At 21.7% G+C, this 15,366-nt stretch overlaps 5 protein-coding genes across 5 annotated transcripts; 3 read left to right on the forward strand and 2 right to left on the reverse strand.

Annotated features, from left to right (window-relative positions):
- Positions 1-334: 334 nt before the first annotated feature.
- PY17X_0702700 (conserved protein, unknown function) lies at positions 335-1,984 on the forward strand (the record flags this gene model as incomplete). Its single annotated transcript, XM_721196.3, has 1 exon — positions 335-1,984. One exon carries the CDS (start codon positions 335-337, stop codon positions 1,982-1,984), a length of 1,650 nt encoding a protein of 549 aa, XP_726289.3.
- A 286-nt stretch (positions 1,985-2,270) lies between these two features.
- Positions 2,271-6,164, reverse strand: PY17X_0702800 (leucyl-tRNA synthetase; the record flags this gene model as incomplete). The annotated part of the gene is made up of 1 exon (XM_721195.2): positions 2,271-6,164. One exon carries the CDS (start codon positions 6,162-6,164, stop codon positions 2,271-2,273), a length of 3,894 nt encoding a protein of 1,297 aa, XP_726288.2.
- A 622-nt stretch (positions 6,165-6,786) lies between these two features.
- PY17X_0702900 (conserved Plasmodium protein, unknown function) lies at positions 6,787-9,585 on the forward strand (the record flags this gene model as incomplete). Its single annotated transcript, XM_724008.2, has 1 exon — positions 6,787-9,585. One exon carries the CDS (start codon positions 6,787-6,789, stop codon positions 9,583-9,585), a length of 2,799 nt encoding a protein of 932 aa, XP_729101.2.
- Positions 9,586-9,745: 160 nt separating this feature from the next.
- Positions 9,746-11,079, reverse strand: PY17X_0703000 (rhomboid protease ROM3, putative; the record flags this gene model as incomplete). Its single annotated transcript, XM_022955469.1, has 4 exons — positions 9,746-9,851; positions 10,006-10,446; positions 10,675-10,803; positions 10,955-11,079. The coding sequence occupies 4 exons, from the start codon at positions 11,077-11,079 to the stop codon at positions 9,746-9,748; spliced, it is 801 nt and encodes a 266-aa protein (XP_022811746.1).
- A 2,367-nt stretch (positions 11,080-13,446) lies between these two features.
- Positions 13,447-15,075, forward strand: PY17X_0703100 (protein disulfide isomerase, putative; the record flags this gene model as incomplete). Its single annotated transcript, XM_720823.2, has 2 exons — positions 13,447-13,619; positions 13,800-15,075. The coding sequence occupies 2 exons, from the start codon at positions 13,447-13,449 to the stop codon at positions 15,073-15,075; spliced, it is 1,449 nt and encodes a 482-aa protein (XP_725916.2).
- Between the last annotated feature and the right edge of the window lie 291 nt (positions 15,076-15,366).

Here is a 15,366-nt window from a genome sequence, read left to right on the forward strand (position 1 = left end):
TATTTTCATAGACAAATCTGCATTAAAAATTTTATAAAATAATTGATGTAGCATATTTTATTTCAAAACTGTTATAATATAAGCAAGATAAAACAGGGAAGAAAGAAAAAAAAAAAAAAAAAAAAAAAAAAAATCGTAATAGCTACAAAGAAATATAAATATATGTACAATACAAAACACATAAAAATAATTTTAAAAAAAAGTAGGATTAACAGATTTTTATTATCATACACATTAATAATGTCCCTATAAACAAAAATAAATACACAAAAAATAAAACCATAAAAAATAATATAAAAATAATAGCACAGAAAACTGAAAAGTGCTTAAAAACATGACGGACGAAAGTACAAATGGAAAGGAAAGAATAAATACATTTTTAGAAACAAATGAAGACCAAACTTTAGAAACTAAAAAAACTAATATTTCTTTGGAAGAAAATACCAAAGAAATATCGGATAATACTCATATTAAAAGTTATGGCGACACAAATAGTGGCATAAATAGTGGCATAAATAATGGCATAAATAATGATAATGCACCAACCATCATTTCTAAACAAAGTATCTATAAAAGTGACAATCCAAATTGTGATGATAAAGTAGGAAGCATAGAAGATAAAATAATAAAAAGCTACTTAAGCAAGCAAGCGAATAGTTTTGGAATAAATATTTCCGAAAAAAATGAATCTTTTAATGCAGTAGATAGTAGTAGTAGTGACACAGATAGTACACCATTGTTAGATATATTCAAAAAAGAAGAATTACAAAAAAAACGAAAGTCTTCGAAATTAAGTTTAGGAAAAAAGGAAGAAATAAAACGCTCAAAACAAATTTGTGACAGTGAAATGTCTGAAAATGGAAAAGCAGGAAATAAAGACAAGAATAATAAATTTGACATTGCTTTAAATTCTAGTAAAAACAAAGAATGTGATAATGATAATAATAATAATAATTGTGCAAAGGAACAATCTGAAAATGTCATAAGCAGTGACGACGAACTTTTAATTAACATAATAAAAGATGAACAAGATAAAAATGCCAAATCTTCTAAAATCAAATTTAATAGAAATAAAAAAGAAGAAGAGGATGCCTCATCTTGCGACACATCTGATTATGATTCGGATGCAGTCCTAATAGTTAAAAGTAAAAAAAAAGGCAGCGATAAATTTGTTCATAATAATAATGTAGGCAATAAAAAAAATATAGTTAGTACAAAGAATGCCAAACTTGTAGCATTAAAGGTTAATAATAGTGCAAAGAATAAAGAAAAAAATAAAAAAACGACGATAAAAAATATGGCAAAAAATAAAAAAACTACGATAAAAAATATAGCAAAGAATAAAAAAACTACAATAAAAAATATAGGCAAACTTGGCAAAAATGCAACAAATAATGCCAAGAAACAAACAAATAAAAATATTGAAAAAAAAAAAAAAAAAATACAAAAAAAAAAAAGTAAAAATTATGAAAATGATGATATAGAAACTGATTCTATTATTATAGGTTCATTTGATCCAAGGAATAGATCTTCTAAGGAAAAGCTTGTAGCACAATTGTTAACAAGATGGTGGTATGTATTACCTGATTGGCCAATACCAAATTATGATTATACCAACGAATTAGAAAATAAAAAATTAAAATTAGTATCCATAGAAGAATTTGAAGATCATGAAGATATAGACAAACATGGATTCAAAAAAGTTTATGAAATATCAGCATTTCCAGGTGTTTTTAGAGACTCTTTAGGTACTGCCTATGATTTAAGAGATAAAGAAACATGTCCTTGTTATAATAATTTTATAAAAAAAACTGATTTAGAATTATTACAATTAATATGTACAGCTATTAAAAATCAAATGATATGTTTAAAAAATTCAGTATATAACGAAACATATAAAGAAGTAATTCTCGAAAAAGAGTTAAAAGAAGCAGAATCCAAACTCAGAAGAGTTATGGATAAAAATAATAAAATTGTAGAATAATTCCAGGTATGAAGAAAACAAATTATTAAATTAAATGTAGAAATTATCATAAAAATACAAAAAAAAAAAAAAAAAAAAAAAACATACATTGTGTGCAAATAAAAAAAATGTCATACGTGTGTATTCAGGATTATGATCTTTTTATTGCTATTATATTGTTGTTATATTGCTATTATTATTTTTCCATGCGCTTTATTACAATTGTTCCAAATTCTTACTTTGGTGGAAGTATCAATGACCATGCACAGAAATAAAAACTAGCCATTTAATGCATACCAATTTTCCTTCATACTATCACAAAATTTATTAACTTATCAGGAACGTTTATAATATTAATAATTTTTTTCCCCTTTTTTATTTCTTTATCTATGGAATCTTTTATCATATTTGTTGATTGCTCTATTATGTTTTGTTCCGAGCTTTCATTATTATTTTTAATAAATGCAATATGCTTGTTGTTTATTCGTATTGAAATATTTGCAGATTTTTCATTATTTTTTATTTGAAATAAAGAAGGCCACTTTGCATAATATAACAAAGAACGCGGGTTGCAAAAATAACATATTTGTTTTGCTACTTTTGCTACTTTTTCTTTTCCTTTATATTTTTTTAAATAACAATGCCAAAACTCTTCACTTATATGTGGACAAAATGGATATAACAATTTTATAAAAATTAAAAAAACCTTTAATGGTATATAATCCCATGTTTTTATATCATTATAAAATTTCATAAAAAATGAAACAGCTGTATTTAATCGATTATTTTCTATACAGTTTGTTATTTGTGTAATATAATAATTTGTAATTATTTTTTTTTCTTTTTCGATTTCATCTGATTTTTTTTTTTTAATAATGTTAGATAATACCATATTATTATCTTCCCTTTTTCTTATTATTTTTATCATTTTATTTACCCCCTTTTTTGTTCCATTTATCCTCTTTTTCACAAATTTTAAAATTAATTTTTTGTCTTTTTCTCTTTCTATACAATTTTTACAAATTAATTTATAACCCTCTTCACTCTTTATATTATTTCTGTCTTCTTCTGAATAATTACATTCCTCTTTTCTTTTAATAAACAAACTATATAATTTACTTAAAAATTTGAATGTTCCATTAATTCCTTTGATTGACCATTTTTTATTTTGATCTATCGGACCAAGAAATAAAATATGTAACCTCAAACAATCAGCTCCATATTTTTTTACTATATCATCTGGATTAATTATATTTCCTCGTGATTTTGACATTTTTTCATAAATTGGTTGTACTTGTATTGAATTTAAATTTTTTATGAAATATTTATTTTCCTTTTCAACAACATATTTATCATCAATTAAATATTTCCTTACTATATCTCCTTCGATTTTATAACTTTTTCCATCAATCAGTTCTTTCACTATTTCATCTTGTTCCTTTCCACTTTCTGCTTCGTCCGTTTTTTCCGCTTCGTCCGTTTTTTCCGCTTCGTCCATTTTTTCCGTCTTTCCCATTTTTTCAACTTTTCTTTCCCCATTTAATAACTTTCCAACATTCTCAAAACTTATTAGCCTATTTTTAAAATCAGTGTATAAATAAAATGATGCAGCATTTAACAGTAAGCCTTGATTAAACAATTTTTTAAATGGTTCTTTATGATTTATTAATTTAAGATCATATAAAAATTTATGAAAAAATCGAGAGTATAATAAATGTAGTACTGCATGTTCACTTCCCCCTACATACAAATCTACAGGTAGCCAAAAATTGGTTTTTTTTTTATTAAATATTTTATTTTTATTTTTTGGATCAATATAACGTAAATAATACCAACTAGATCCTGCCCATTGTGGCATTATATCACATTCTCTTTTATATTGAATATTATTTTTTTCATTTTTTAAATATATCCAATTTTTAAATTTAGATAGAATTGAATGTCCAGTGTTATTTTCACAATTTGTTACTCCTTCACTTTTGTTTACATCATATATGCTCTTATCAAACTTGGGGAGACAAACGGGAATTTTATTTATATATACATCATTTTCTGATTTATTTTTTACCTTTTTAATTTCAACTTTGTTATTTTCATTATCATCATTATTATTTTCATTATCATTATTTTCATCATTATCATTATTATTATTTTCATCATTATCATTATTATTATTTTTTTTTTTTTCGCCCATATAAAAATATTCCTTTCCGTTTTTCTCCTCACTTTTGTACATAAATGGAAAAGGCTCACCCCAATATCGCTGTCTAGAAAATAGCCAATCCTTCAAGTTGTAAATATATTTTTTTTTACTAAATTTTGAATTAGCTATAAGATCATATATTAGGTCATTTTTCTTATTTCTTTCTGTTTGTTCAGTTTTTTCTTTTTCCAAAAAAAAAAGAATATTTTTATGATTTTCCAAAATCCAAGAACATATATATATGGGTATGTACTTATTAATAATTGGATTATAAACAACTGATCCTGAAAAATAAATTTGATCATCTTTTAATCTGGTCATATCATCTTGTAAAATTTTTTCATTAATTATATTTTCTAAAAATTTATTGCCGTTAATAATTTTACTAATATCAGGATGTTCAACACTTATAAATATTTTATCATTTTCTAATATACTATCTTTTTTTGTTAAAAATATATTTACATAATTATCATTTAATTTGTCTATATCTGATTTTTCGTTTTTTTTTTTAAATTCCCAAAAAATATTATCATGGTTTGCTAAAATTTTTGACATATTTATTTTTTCATTATTTTCACAGGAGCTAACAACCCCTATTTTGTTACACAACTCTATAACACTTCCTTTCAAACTACTAATTATATCTTCATTTTCAAATAAAAAAAAGTCATATAATTTTTTATATCCTAACATAAAACTATAAACACGATTTATAAGAATAAGGAAATAATTATTATACACACTATTGTAATATATATGAGGTATTTTTATTTTTTTTATAAAATTGGAATTATAATTTATTAAATATTTAACATCCATAATTTTTGCTCTTATAACAATTCCTGATTTTATACCTATCCAATTATTTTGCATATTTTTTATTTTGTCTGGCCAATTAATTAATTTTAAATCTTTAACTAATCTCTTTGCATATTTTGTAATTTTTAAATACCATTGTAATAATTTTATTTTTTTTATTTTTAAATTTTTTAAATTTATTTCATTTCTTAATTCATCATTTGATATAACACAATTAAGATCATCAGACCAATTAACATAAGATCTTTTTTTATAAGCCAAATTATTTAAAAACATTTGTATAATTATCCATTGTGTCCATTTAAAATATTTTTTTTCACAAGTATTTATTTCATTTTCCCAGTTAAATAAAAACCCTAATTTTGTTAATTGATTTTTAAAATTTGAGATATTTTTTTTTATAATTTTTCTAGGATCAACTTTTAATTTCATAGATAATCTATCGCAAGGTAACCCAAAACTATCCCATCCGATTGGGTGAAAAACACAATATTGGTTCATTCTTTTAAATTTGCTTATAATGTCTGTTATTGTAAAACATAGGATATGCCCTACATGCAACCCCGACGATGATGGGTATGGAAACATATCGAGTATATAATATTTATCTTTCATATCACACTCGCTATTTTTACCATTTTTACCATTTTTATCATTTTTATCATTTTTATCATTTTTACCAGTTTTACCAGTTTTACCAGTTTTACCATTTTTACCATTTTTACCAGTTTTATTGTTGGTGCCATACTTGTTTTCTTCACAATTTTCCACCAATTTTTGATCGTCTCTTTTTTCCACCAATTTGTTAAATCTTTTAAAATCTCTATCCAACAATTGTTTGCAATTCCATATAATTTGCCATTTTTTTTCTATTAACTTAAAATCATACAAATTTTGCTTTGCACAATTTATTTTTATATTTCTATTTTTATCATTTCTATTTTTGCCATTTCTATTTTTGCCATTTCTATTTTTGCCATTTCTATTTTTGCCATTTATATTATCATATTCCTTACCCCTTTTCCTATAATCGTTTGACCTTAAAAATAATATTTTGGGGTCATAATTATTTATTACTTTAAACCCATTAACAATATTCAAAGTCTTAAACGAAATTAAATTACTAATTCCCACCACAATCACTAAATAAATTATTGTTATCATACCATGGCACATGACAAAATATATGGAAAATCTTTCTCTATATATTTATATGCATCATATATGATGTTAATAAATATCTATAATTTGGTAGAACCATCCTTTATTACCCGTTTATTTAGAATCATTTTTTTATATTTTAGAAAAAAAAAAAAAAAAAAAAAAAAAAAACCTTCCCATTAAAAATAAAATTAATAAATGGTGGTAAAAATATTTACCGAGAAAATTAAGAATGATATATAATTATTTTATCTCATGTTGCAAAAAAAAAAAAAAAAAAAAAAAATTAAATATATTCAAATAAATGCACATTTGAAAAATATATTTTTTTTTTTTTTTTTTCCCTTTTTTATATCATTCTTTTGACATACTATTAAAATACCGTCATAAAAATTTGTAACCTTCAAAAGGGGGCTTTCATTTATCAGTACATATACGTTTGTGCATGCTCGTATGTATTCTCCCGTTTGTTTATTTTGCCATTTTAACATTTTGTTATTTTGTTATTTTATTATTTTGCCATTTTATTATTTTGTTATTTTGTTATTTTATCATTTTGTTATCTGTTCACACCCTTGTTTGGCTCCCCACCCCATACTAATAATGATAGATAAATAATAATTTGGAAAAATATAGAATGCCAATAAATATAACGCTTGAAAGATTTTACAAAATGTTATGGCCACAACTTAATTGTACTCAAATAAAAATTTACTGTAAACTATCGCGATGTTCTATTTATAACATAAAATGTGTTAATCGTTTTATTTGCACAAGCTCAAAACGTATAGAAGAGAATAGTATATTGAATAAAAGCAGAACAAGCTATTACATAAATAATAAAAATAATAAAAATAATAAAAATAAAAAAAATTTCATTAGTGTTGTACACATTGGCAAATGTAACATTTCTGAAAAAGGTGTTAAAACAATTAATATCGAAAATACTAATGATGACACACAAAATTTTACAAGAAATTCCCTTATAAATATGATAAGTGAAATAAAAATTGGAGATATAAATAATGAGGAAAAAATATATTCATTTTTATCAAAATTGTTAAATAAAAAATATAGCAAAGAAAGCTTTTTAAATTTACTAAGCTTAACTGAATTTTATAAAACATCCATAATATATAGTCAAAAAAATATATTATTAAATAAAAATATAATAAATAATATCTTAAATAATATTAATTTTATAATTAAAAATAAAGATTATAATTATATGTTTAAATGCTTTGAACTTATGTGTATATATAAAATTAGCAATTTAAAAATATTCCAAAAAATAATTTATTTTATTCTTAAATATAATAAAAAAGACGAAGAAAAAATAATTACTATGAATTATATAATTACATATTTATATAATAACAAAATATATGATAAATTAATATGTATATTATTAGTTAAATATATATTCTCAAAAGATAATTATTTTTTTAATTTTTTAAAAAATCAAAATAACATAAAACATAATTTTTTATCATTTATAATTTATATAACCAAAATAAATGATTATTTTAAAGAATTACAAATATTCAAATTTTTGAAAATAGACAATATTTTAAAGATATATTCTGATTATTTTTGTTATGAAATAAAATCAAATTTAAATTTTATTAATAATATTAAAGACATAATTATATTACAAAATATTTTTTTAAAATGGGAATTTTATGATTATAATTTTTATTTATTAATTAAAGAATATATAAATTATTCTTTAACTTATTTGAATATATCTAATGTTCTACATTTGATGTCGAATATGTTACTAACCTTTACAACAAATGATAGAATATTATTTGATCATCAAAATATTTCTGTGTCTAATTTAAAAAAAATAGAAAAAAATAAAACACACAATAACAGTTCTATACCATATGTTAATCATAATTACAAAATTTTTCTTTCAAATAAATATTTAATTGATTCTATAATTAGAACAATTGATCATAATATATCAAATAATACTCATGATATAGATAGTGTTTTAAAATATATAACATTATCATCATATTCTCATTTTATGTTATATCATAATTGGTGGTTAAATACAAATATATATGATAAATTAAAATGGAAAAATAAAAGAAAAAATAAAAAAAATAACATAAAAGCTCTTATCCAATCAAAACTACCATTTAAAAATCATTTTAACGAAAAAATTTCATATCTTTTAAATATTGTCCTTATTAAATATAATTCAATTAACACAACAAATAATATAAATAACAAATTCGAAAATAATTTATCTCAATTCAGTAACCATGAAAACGATTTTATTTCTAATATGAATATAAATTATACACCCTTAATTAATAATAAATATTTACCATATATTTTTAAGACATTTATAAGAGCTTCATTATTTGATTATAATTTAATTAAAAATGAAAAATTTTGTTTTTTTTTTGAAAATTTATTTACAGAATGTGTTAATTCGTATATATCATTATATGAAAATCATGATAAAAATATTATTGATAATATAAAGATTGAGGAAAATAATTTGTGGGAATTACATCCTAATAATAATAATTTTAAAATACAAGAAGAAAACATACTAAAACAAAAAATGAATAAAAAAAGCTTATATGAAATAAGTTCGATATGTGAATGTTTTTTTCTCCTTAAATATTTTCAACAAAAAAATAAAAATAAAACAATCATAATTAATACACAAATTAACATACCAAATGATATTTTTGAAAATAATTTGTACATTTTTTTAGATCGAATTAATAGAATGTTTTTCAACAACAAATTAAATAATTCTGATCTTAACAGACATTATATTCATAATATATTATTTGAAAATTATTTAAATCATGAAAATTATTTTTTTAACTATTATTTATTATTGAGAATATTATTGCCCTTAATATTTAACAACACTCTTGAAGAATGTCTAAAAATTACGAAACAAGTTATTGCACACATTATCTCGCTACCATTTGTTAAAAAATTATTACAATTACCACCTAATATTATATCAAACTCTTCAAATTATACTAATAATATTAACAATACTGATTTAAAACTTAGTAATGAACTCATTTTTAAAAGATGGTATAAATGGGAAAATAATATCATAACAATAAATAATAAAAGAAAAATAAGAAAAAAAATAAAAGAAAAAATGAATATGCTTGATTTTATACAGGCAGGTGAATTCATAAGACCAACATATATCTATATCTTATGTTTGTATAAAATTTCAAAATCCGAATATATATTTGAATATTTCTTAAAAGACATTTCCAAAATTTATACCATACAATTTGAGACAGCAAAAAATAAAATGACAAATTTTATTCATTCATTATATGAAGAAATAAATATAAGTACTTTTAATTATATCACTAAAAATTCACCTAATTTAAATAAACATACACTAAAGAGCAAGGAAAAAAAAACGCCAATGTAATCATTTTTTTGTTGTAATTTTGGTGAATTTTTTTTTTGTTGAATTTTGTTATTTTGTTATTTTGCTATTTTGTTGTAATTTTTCTATTTTGCTATTTTTTGTGTCAAAACGCTTTTCATTATTGTTAAACAATTGTTAAAATTAATTTTTTTAAAATAAGCTAAACAAATTCACATGGCATATTCAAAATGAATAGACGAAGTGGCAAATAAAAAATAATTAAAGCACAAATTGAGGCAAATCCATAATGTAAACATTCCTGAAAACTAAAAAAAAAAAAGGAATATAAATAAATTGCAATGAAATAGTTTCAATTTAAAATATATAAAAATGTATTATGCTATATACACAATTAATAAATTTATTTTTATATTTTTTTCTATTATTTTCTATTTTTTTCTGTTATTTTTTTGTCTGTACATATCATATCCCAAAAATTTGTTGTAATGACATGCCAAAAAAGCCCCGCACACAAATCCTCCTATATGTCCAAAAAAATCAACAGTTGGAGAAAAACTTACAAATAAAAAAAATACTAAAAAAATACATATATTAAACATATAATAATTTTGTGCTTTCTTCGATAAATTTTTCCAAGCTAAAAATATTTCCATGATAGAACATCCAATTAATCCAAACCCACTAGTTGATGCTCCAACTGCCAATTGGCAAGGGTTGCAAATTATTGTTAATGTATTTCCAATAAATCCCGATAAAAAATATATTAATAAAAACCTTTTTTTTTTATATTTAGTCTCAATTACTAACCCTAAATTTAAAATACATATAATATTTATAATTAAATGCCACCAATTGGCGTGCAAAAATATAGGAAATAGTAGTCTCCATAATTCTCCTTGCCTGTTCACATATATATATCCATACATATTAATATATTTTTATATAAAAATAAAATAGTTAAAAATATATACACTTTATAAATATCACACATGTAACTAAACATTGGATATACCTATAGACTTAAACAATTACGTTGTTTTTTTTTTTGGTTTCAATAAATATGCACACAATTTTAATCCAATTAATATAAAAAAAATAATAATAATGAAATAAGTAAAAGATGGGTACTTGACAGATGGCCCGTATGTAGCCCCAAGGAACATCAAGACGTCTACATTAGGAACTGTTAGGTTTTCACTTAATAAGCAACTCAATATATAAATTATTATTTGGAAAAAACTAATCCACACAATAATTCTGCAAGGACATACAAAATAATCGGTTTTTATATTTGTATAGCATATACTATTTATCATTATTATTGCTGTCATTATTATTGCTATCATTATTATATATGCCCATTTTATTTCACTTGTTTAATACAATATTATAGACTTGCATATATTACCTATTTAGCGATATTTGAGGAAATAAAACGTCGTAAAATTTATTTTGTGCATTTTTCTCAATCAGCTCAGTAGTCCCAGGTAACAAATTCGAATTTTCATCATTTTCCGCATATTTATTTGACATTATTTGTATATATATATTTGTTTACTTACATTTATATAAACATAAAAAAAAAAAAATGAAAAATACAAATGTTTGTACAAAATATAGTTGGATTTTTATTATTACGTTTAAAAATAATTAATACATAAAAAATATTTTATAATTTATAACAGCTATTTATTATATAAACTTTAGTTGAGTATATATTTTTTTATGTGTGTAAAATTATGGTCTTTTGATAATAGCTATATATATTATTATTTCACACTATTTTACTTTTATTATATTAGCTTGTAAAAAAAAAAAAAAAACGAAACCTATAGTTCAAAGTCTATTAAAATAATTATGGGATATATTCAAATACTACCTTTATTACATTCATTGTTGTTTTATATTTTAATTTGAAATTGTGATTACACACGAAAAACAAAATTATAGCCAAATAAAAAAAAAAGTGTATATTGTGTATGTACAGTTAATAAAATAATTGTAACATGGAATATAATATATGCAAAAATAAGCATATTCAACTTATCCTTGTTAATACAATAAACATTTTTTTTTGCAAAAAATTATAAACAAGGTTTCATATACTTTTTTATATTAAAATGGATAAACAATGAGTATACCATTTTTTAATAGTTCCAAATATATATATATATATATATATATATATATATATATATATATAGACAATGTCTTAATCGTCCTAACATTAAATAATTTTTCGCTTAGCTATGTGTGTGCATTCTTTAAAAATTTTTGGGTTGCATATAGACAGGTCATATAAATTAAAAAAAACTAGAACAGACCACAGAATATTATTAAATACATTTTCCAGTAAAATAAACATCAAAAAAAATGGTAACTATATTTGTAGAATATTAATAAGTTAAAAAAAATATGTTCAATGTCATAACAATTATTTATTTTACTCATGTTTTTCCTTATAATTATAATAATAATAATAAACAGCTAAATGTTTATCTTATAAAAAAAAAAATTAATTAATATACCTTATTAATCTTATATTTAAAAATGATTTTTATTTACAATTATAAACACACTTTATAGATATATTTCAACATGTAGTATTAATATCCAATAAAATAAGCCCAAATTATAATTTAATTGTTATAAAATAAAATTAAATTTTAAGGTATAACTTTCCTTATTTCTATATACAATATTGTTGTATATTATTCAAAAAAAATTATAGTAATAAAATATATGTTAAAGCATTTTTAATTAACTTAACAAAATAAAATATATAATATTTTTTGGGGAAAAATAGTCATGTTATGTATACTTATTTGTGCATACAATACAATACAATTTTCTTGATCATTACATACACAAATATAATATACAATATAATATACAATATATTTTCTTTAGATTAAGTTAGTACCGATATTGCAATTGCTCTTATTTTATTCTAATTCATATAGTTTAACAAATACAAACAATATATATATATACATATATATAATATTTATGCTTTTATAGTTTTTGCTTAATTATTCATATAACTTTATACTTTTCAATATAAATAATATTTAAAAAAAAATTAAAACAAGAAAACAAAAAAACTATGTGCTCATTGCTCCATATATAAATTATTTATATGTAAAAGAATAATGGAATATAAATATCTCCGGAATAATATGTAATTGTGTGAATAGTTATATAAGCACAAATAATGATAAATTTTCATTATCAACGATAAAAATATGTGCTACAATAATATATATACAAGCTTATTTCATAAAGGTATTATATAATATATTTCATGGGAATATTTTGTAGAGCTATTGAAAGAAAAAACCCAAAAAAAACTTTAACTAAACGTACTGCATTATTGTTTCATATTTTAAGGAATGAATATTATATAAAATATGCACATGTATTAAGGGCTTTTTTTTTCTTAAAAAAAAAAAAATTTATTATTTGTGAAAATTAATATATTTTTTATTATAGCAAAATACTACATTCGAACAAATTATTTAATTATAAAACAAAAAAAAGTAAACACATTTATACCATTTTAAGAAAAAATATAGGTAATTTATAATAAGCAAAATAATTATGTACACAAATTTATTTTACATAATATATTAATTTTTTATGTAATACTTAAAAAAATGCATTTTCATCAAAACACACTTTATTGAAAAAATTTATTCATTTTCTTCATTACCTACTACATATATATTATATATATATATACATATATATATTTTTTTTCTTTTCTTGTCATACTTGTATAGTATATACATAAATATGCATAGAAATGCATAATTAAATAAATAACACATATATTTGTTTTATTTTTTTCTTCTTTTATCATCTCTATATAGTGGAGTTTACTTAAATAAGGCACCGAAAATGAATACAAAATATATTTCTTTTTTACTATTTCTAATTCCCTTTGTTTTCAAAAATTATGTTCGATCTCATGAGGATCTTTTTAACGAACATATAACAAGCATACATGATGGAGAATTAAGTAATTTCATAACAAAAAATGATATCGTACTAGTTATGTTTTACGCCCCATGGTAAGAAAACATAATAATAAAAAAGAATTATTAATACATCGCGTAGCATATAATAATTGGTAGAATTTCATAATTTTTTGTTATTTTTGCTAATTTTGCTAATTTTGCTAATTTTGCTATTTTTGCTAATTTTGTTATTTTTGCTAATTTTGCTAATTTTGCTAATTTTTATCGTAATAGGTGTGGACATTGCAAACGATTAATCCCCGAATACAACGAAGCAGCTATTATGCTTTCTGAAAAGAAAAGTGAAATCAAATTGGCAAGTGTTGATGCCACTATTGAAAGAGGTCTTTCTCAAGAATATGGAATTACTGGATACCCAACTATGATTTTATTTAATAAAAAGAATAGAATAAATTATGGAGGTGGCCGAACAGCTCAAACTATTGTAGATTGGATACTTCAAATGACTGGGCCTGTATCTACAGAAATAACAGGAAATATAGAAGATGTTTTAAAAGAAAAAAATATAAATGTTGCATTTTATATGGAATACACTTCAGAAGATAATGAATTATTTAAAATGTTTAATGAAGTTGGAGATAAAAATCGTGAAATTGCAAAATATTTTATGAAAAAAAATGATAAACATAATAAAATATATTGTTATAGAAAAGATGAAAAAACAGTCGAATATGATGAAAAAACTCCATTAAATGATTTTGTATCAATTGAATCATTTCCTTTATTTGGTGAAATTAATACAGAAAATTATAGGTTTTATGCAGAAAGCCCAAAAGAGTTAGTATGGGTATGTGCCACAGTTGAACAATACAATGAAATAAAAGAAGAAGTTAGATTAGCTGCTGCAGAATTAAGAAATAAAACACATTTCGTTTTGTTAAATATACCAGAATATGCTGATCATGCTAAGGCCTCATTAGGTATAAATGAATTCCCAGGTTTAGCTTATCAATCAAGTGAAGGTAGATATTTATTAACAAATCCACAACAATCTTTAAAAAACCATAAAGATATAATTTCATTTTTTAAAGATGTTGAAGCTGGAAAAATTGAAAAATCTCTTAAATCAGAACCAATACCAGAAGAAGATAAAAATGCAGCAGTAAAAGTTGTAGTTGGAAATTCATTTATAGATGTTGTATTAAACAGTGGAAAAGATGTACTTATAGAAATATATGCTCCATGGTGTGGACATTGTAAAAAATTAGAACCTGTTTATGAAGAACTTGGAAGAAAATTAAAAAAATATGATCATATAATTGTTGCTAAAATGGATGGTACACTTAATGAAACAGCACTTAAAGAATTTGAATGGTCTGGTTTCCCAACTATATTTTTTGTTAAAGCTGGATCAAAAATACCTTTACCATATGAAGGTGAAAGAACATTAAAAGGATTTGTTGATTTCTTAAATAAACATTCCACTAAAACTCCAATCACTATTGATGGTGTTTCACAATCTGATGAAGGATCTTCTGAAGAATTATAAGCAAATTCAATTTACTTATTTATGTGCTATATTTTTCGCAATACTTATATTGCTTTATTATGCACATGCAAATAATTTTTTATACCCGCAATTTTATACAAAATTAAAAATTACATAATTATATATTGCGGGAATTATATATATGAATATATATAATATTATTTGCATTGTAAATTTTTTTTTCTTCTTTTTTCGCAACGAATTGTTTATAACTCATATATAAAGGGAAATTAATTTTTTTAAATAAAAAAAAATCATATTTAGTTACCCCCTTCCTCCATTTATTTATAA

The sequence above is a fragment of the Plasmodium yoelii genome, assembly GCF_900002385.2.
Source record: "Plasmodium yoelii strain 17X genome assembly, chromosome: 7".
Classification (NCBI taxonomy): Eukaryota; Apicomplexa; class Aconoidasida; order Haemosporida; family Plasmodiidae; genus Plasmodium; species Plasmodium yoelii.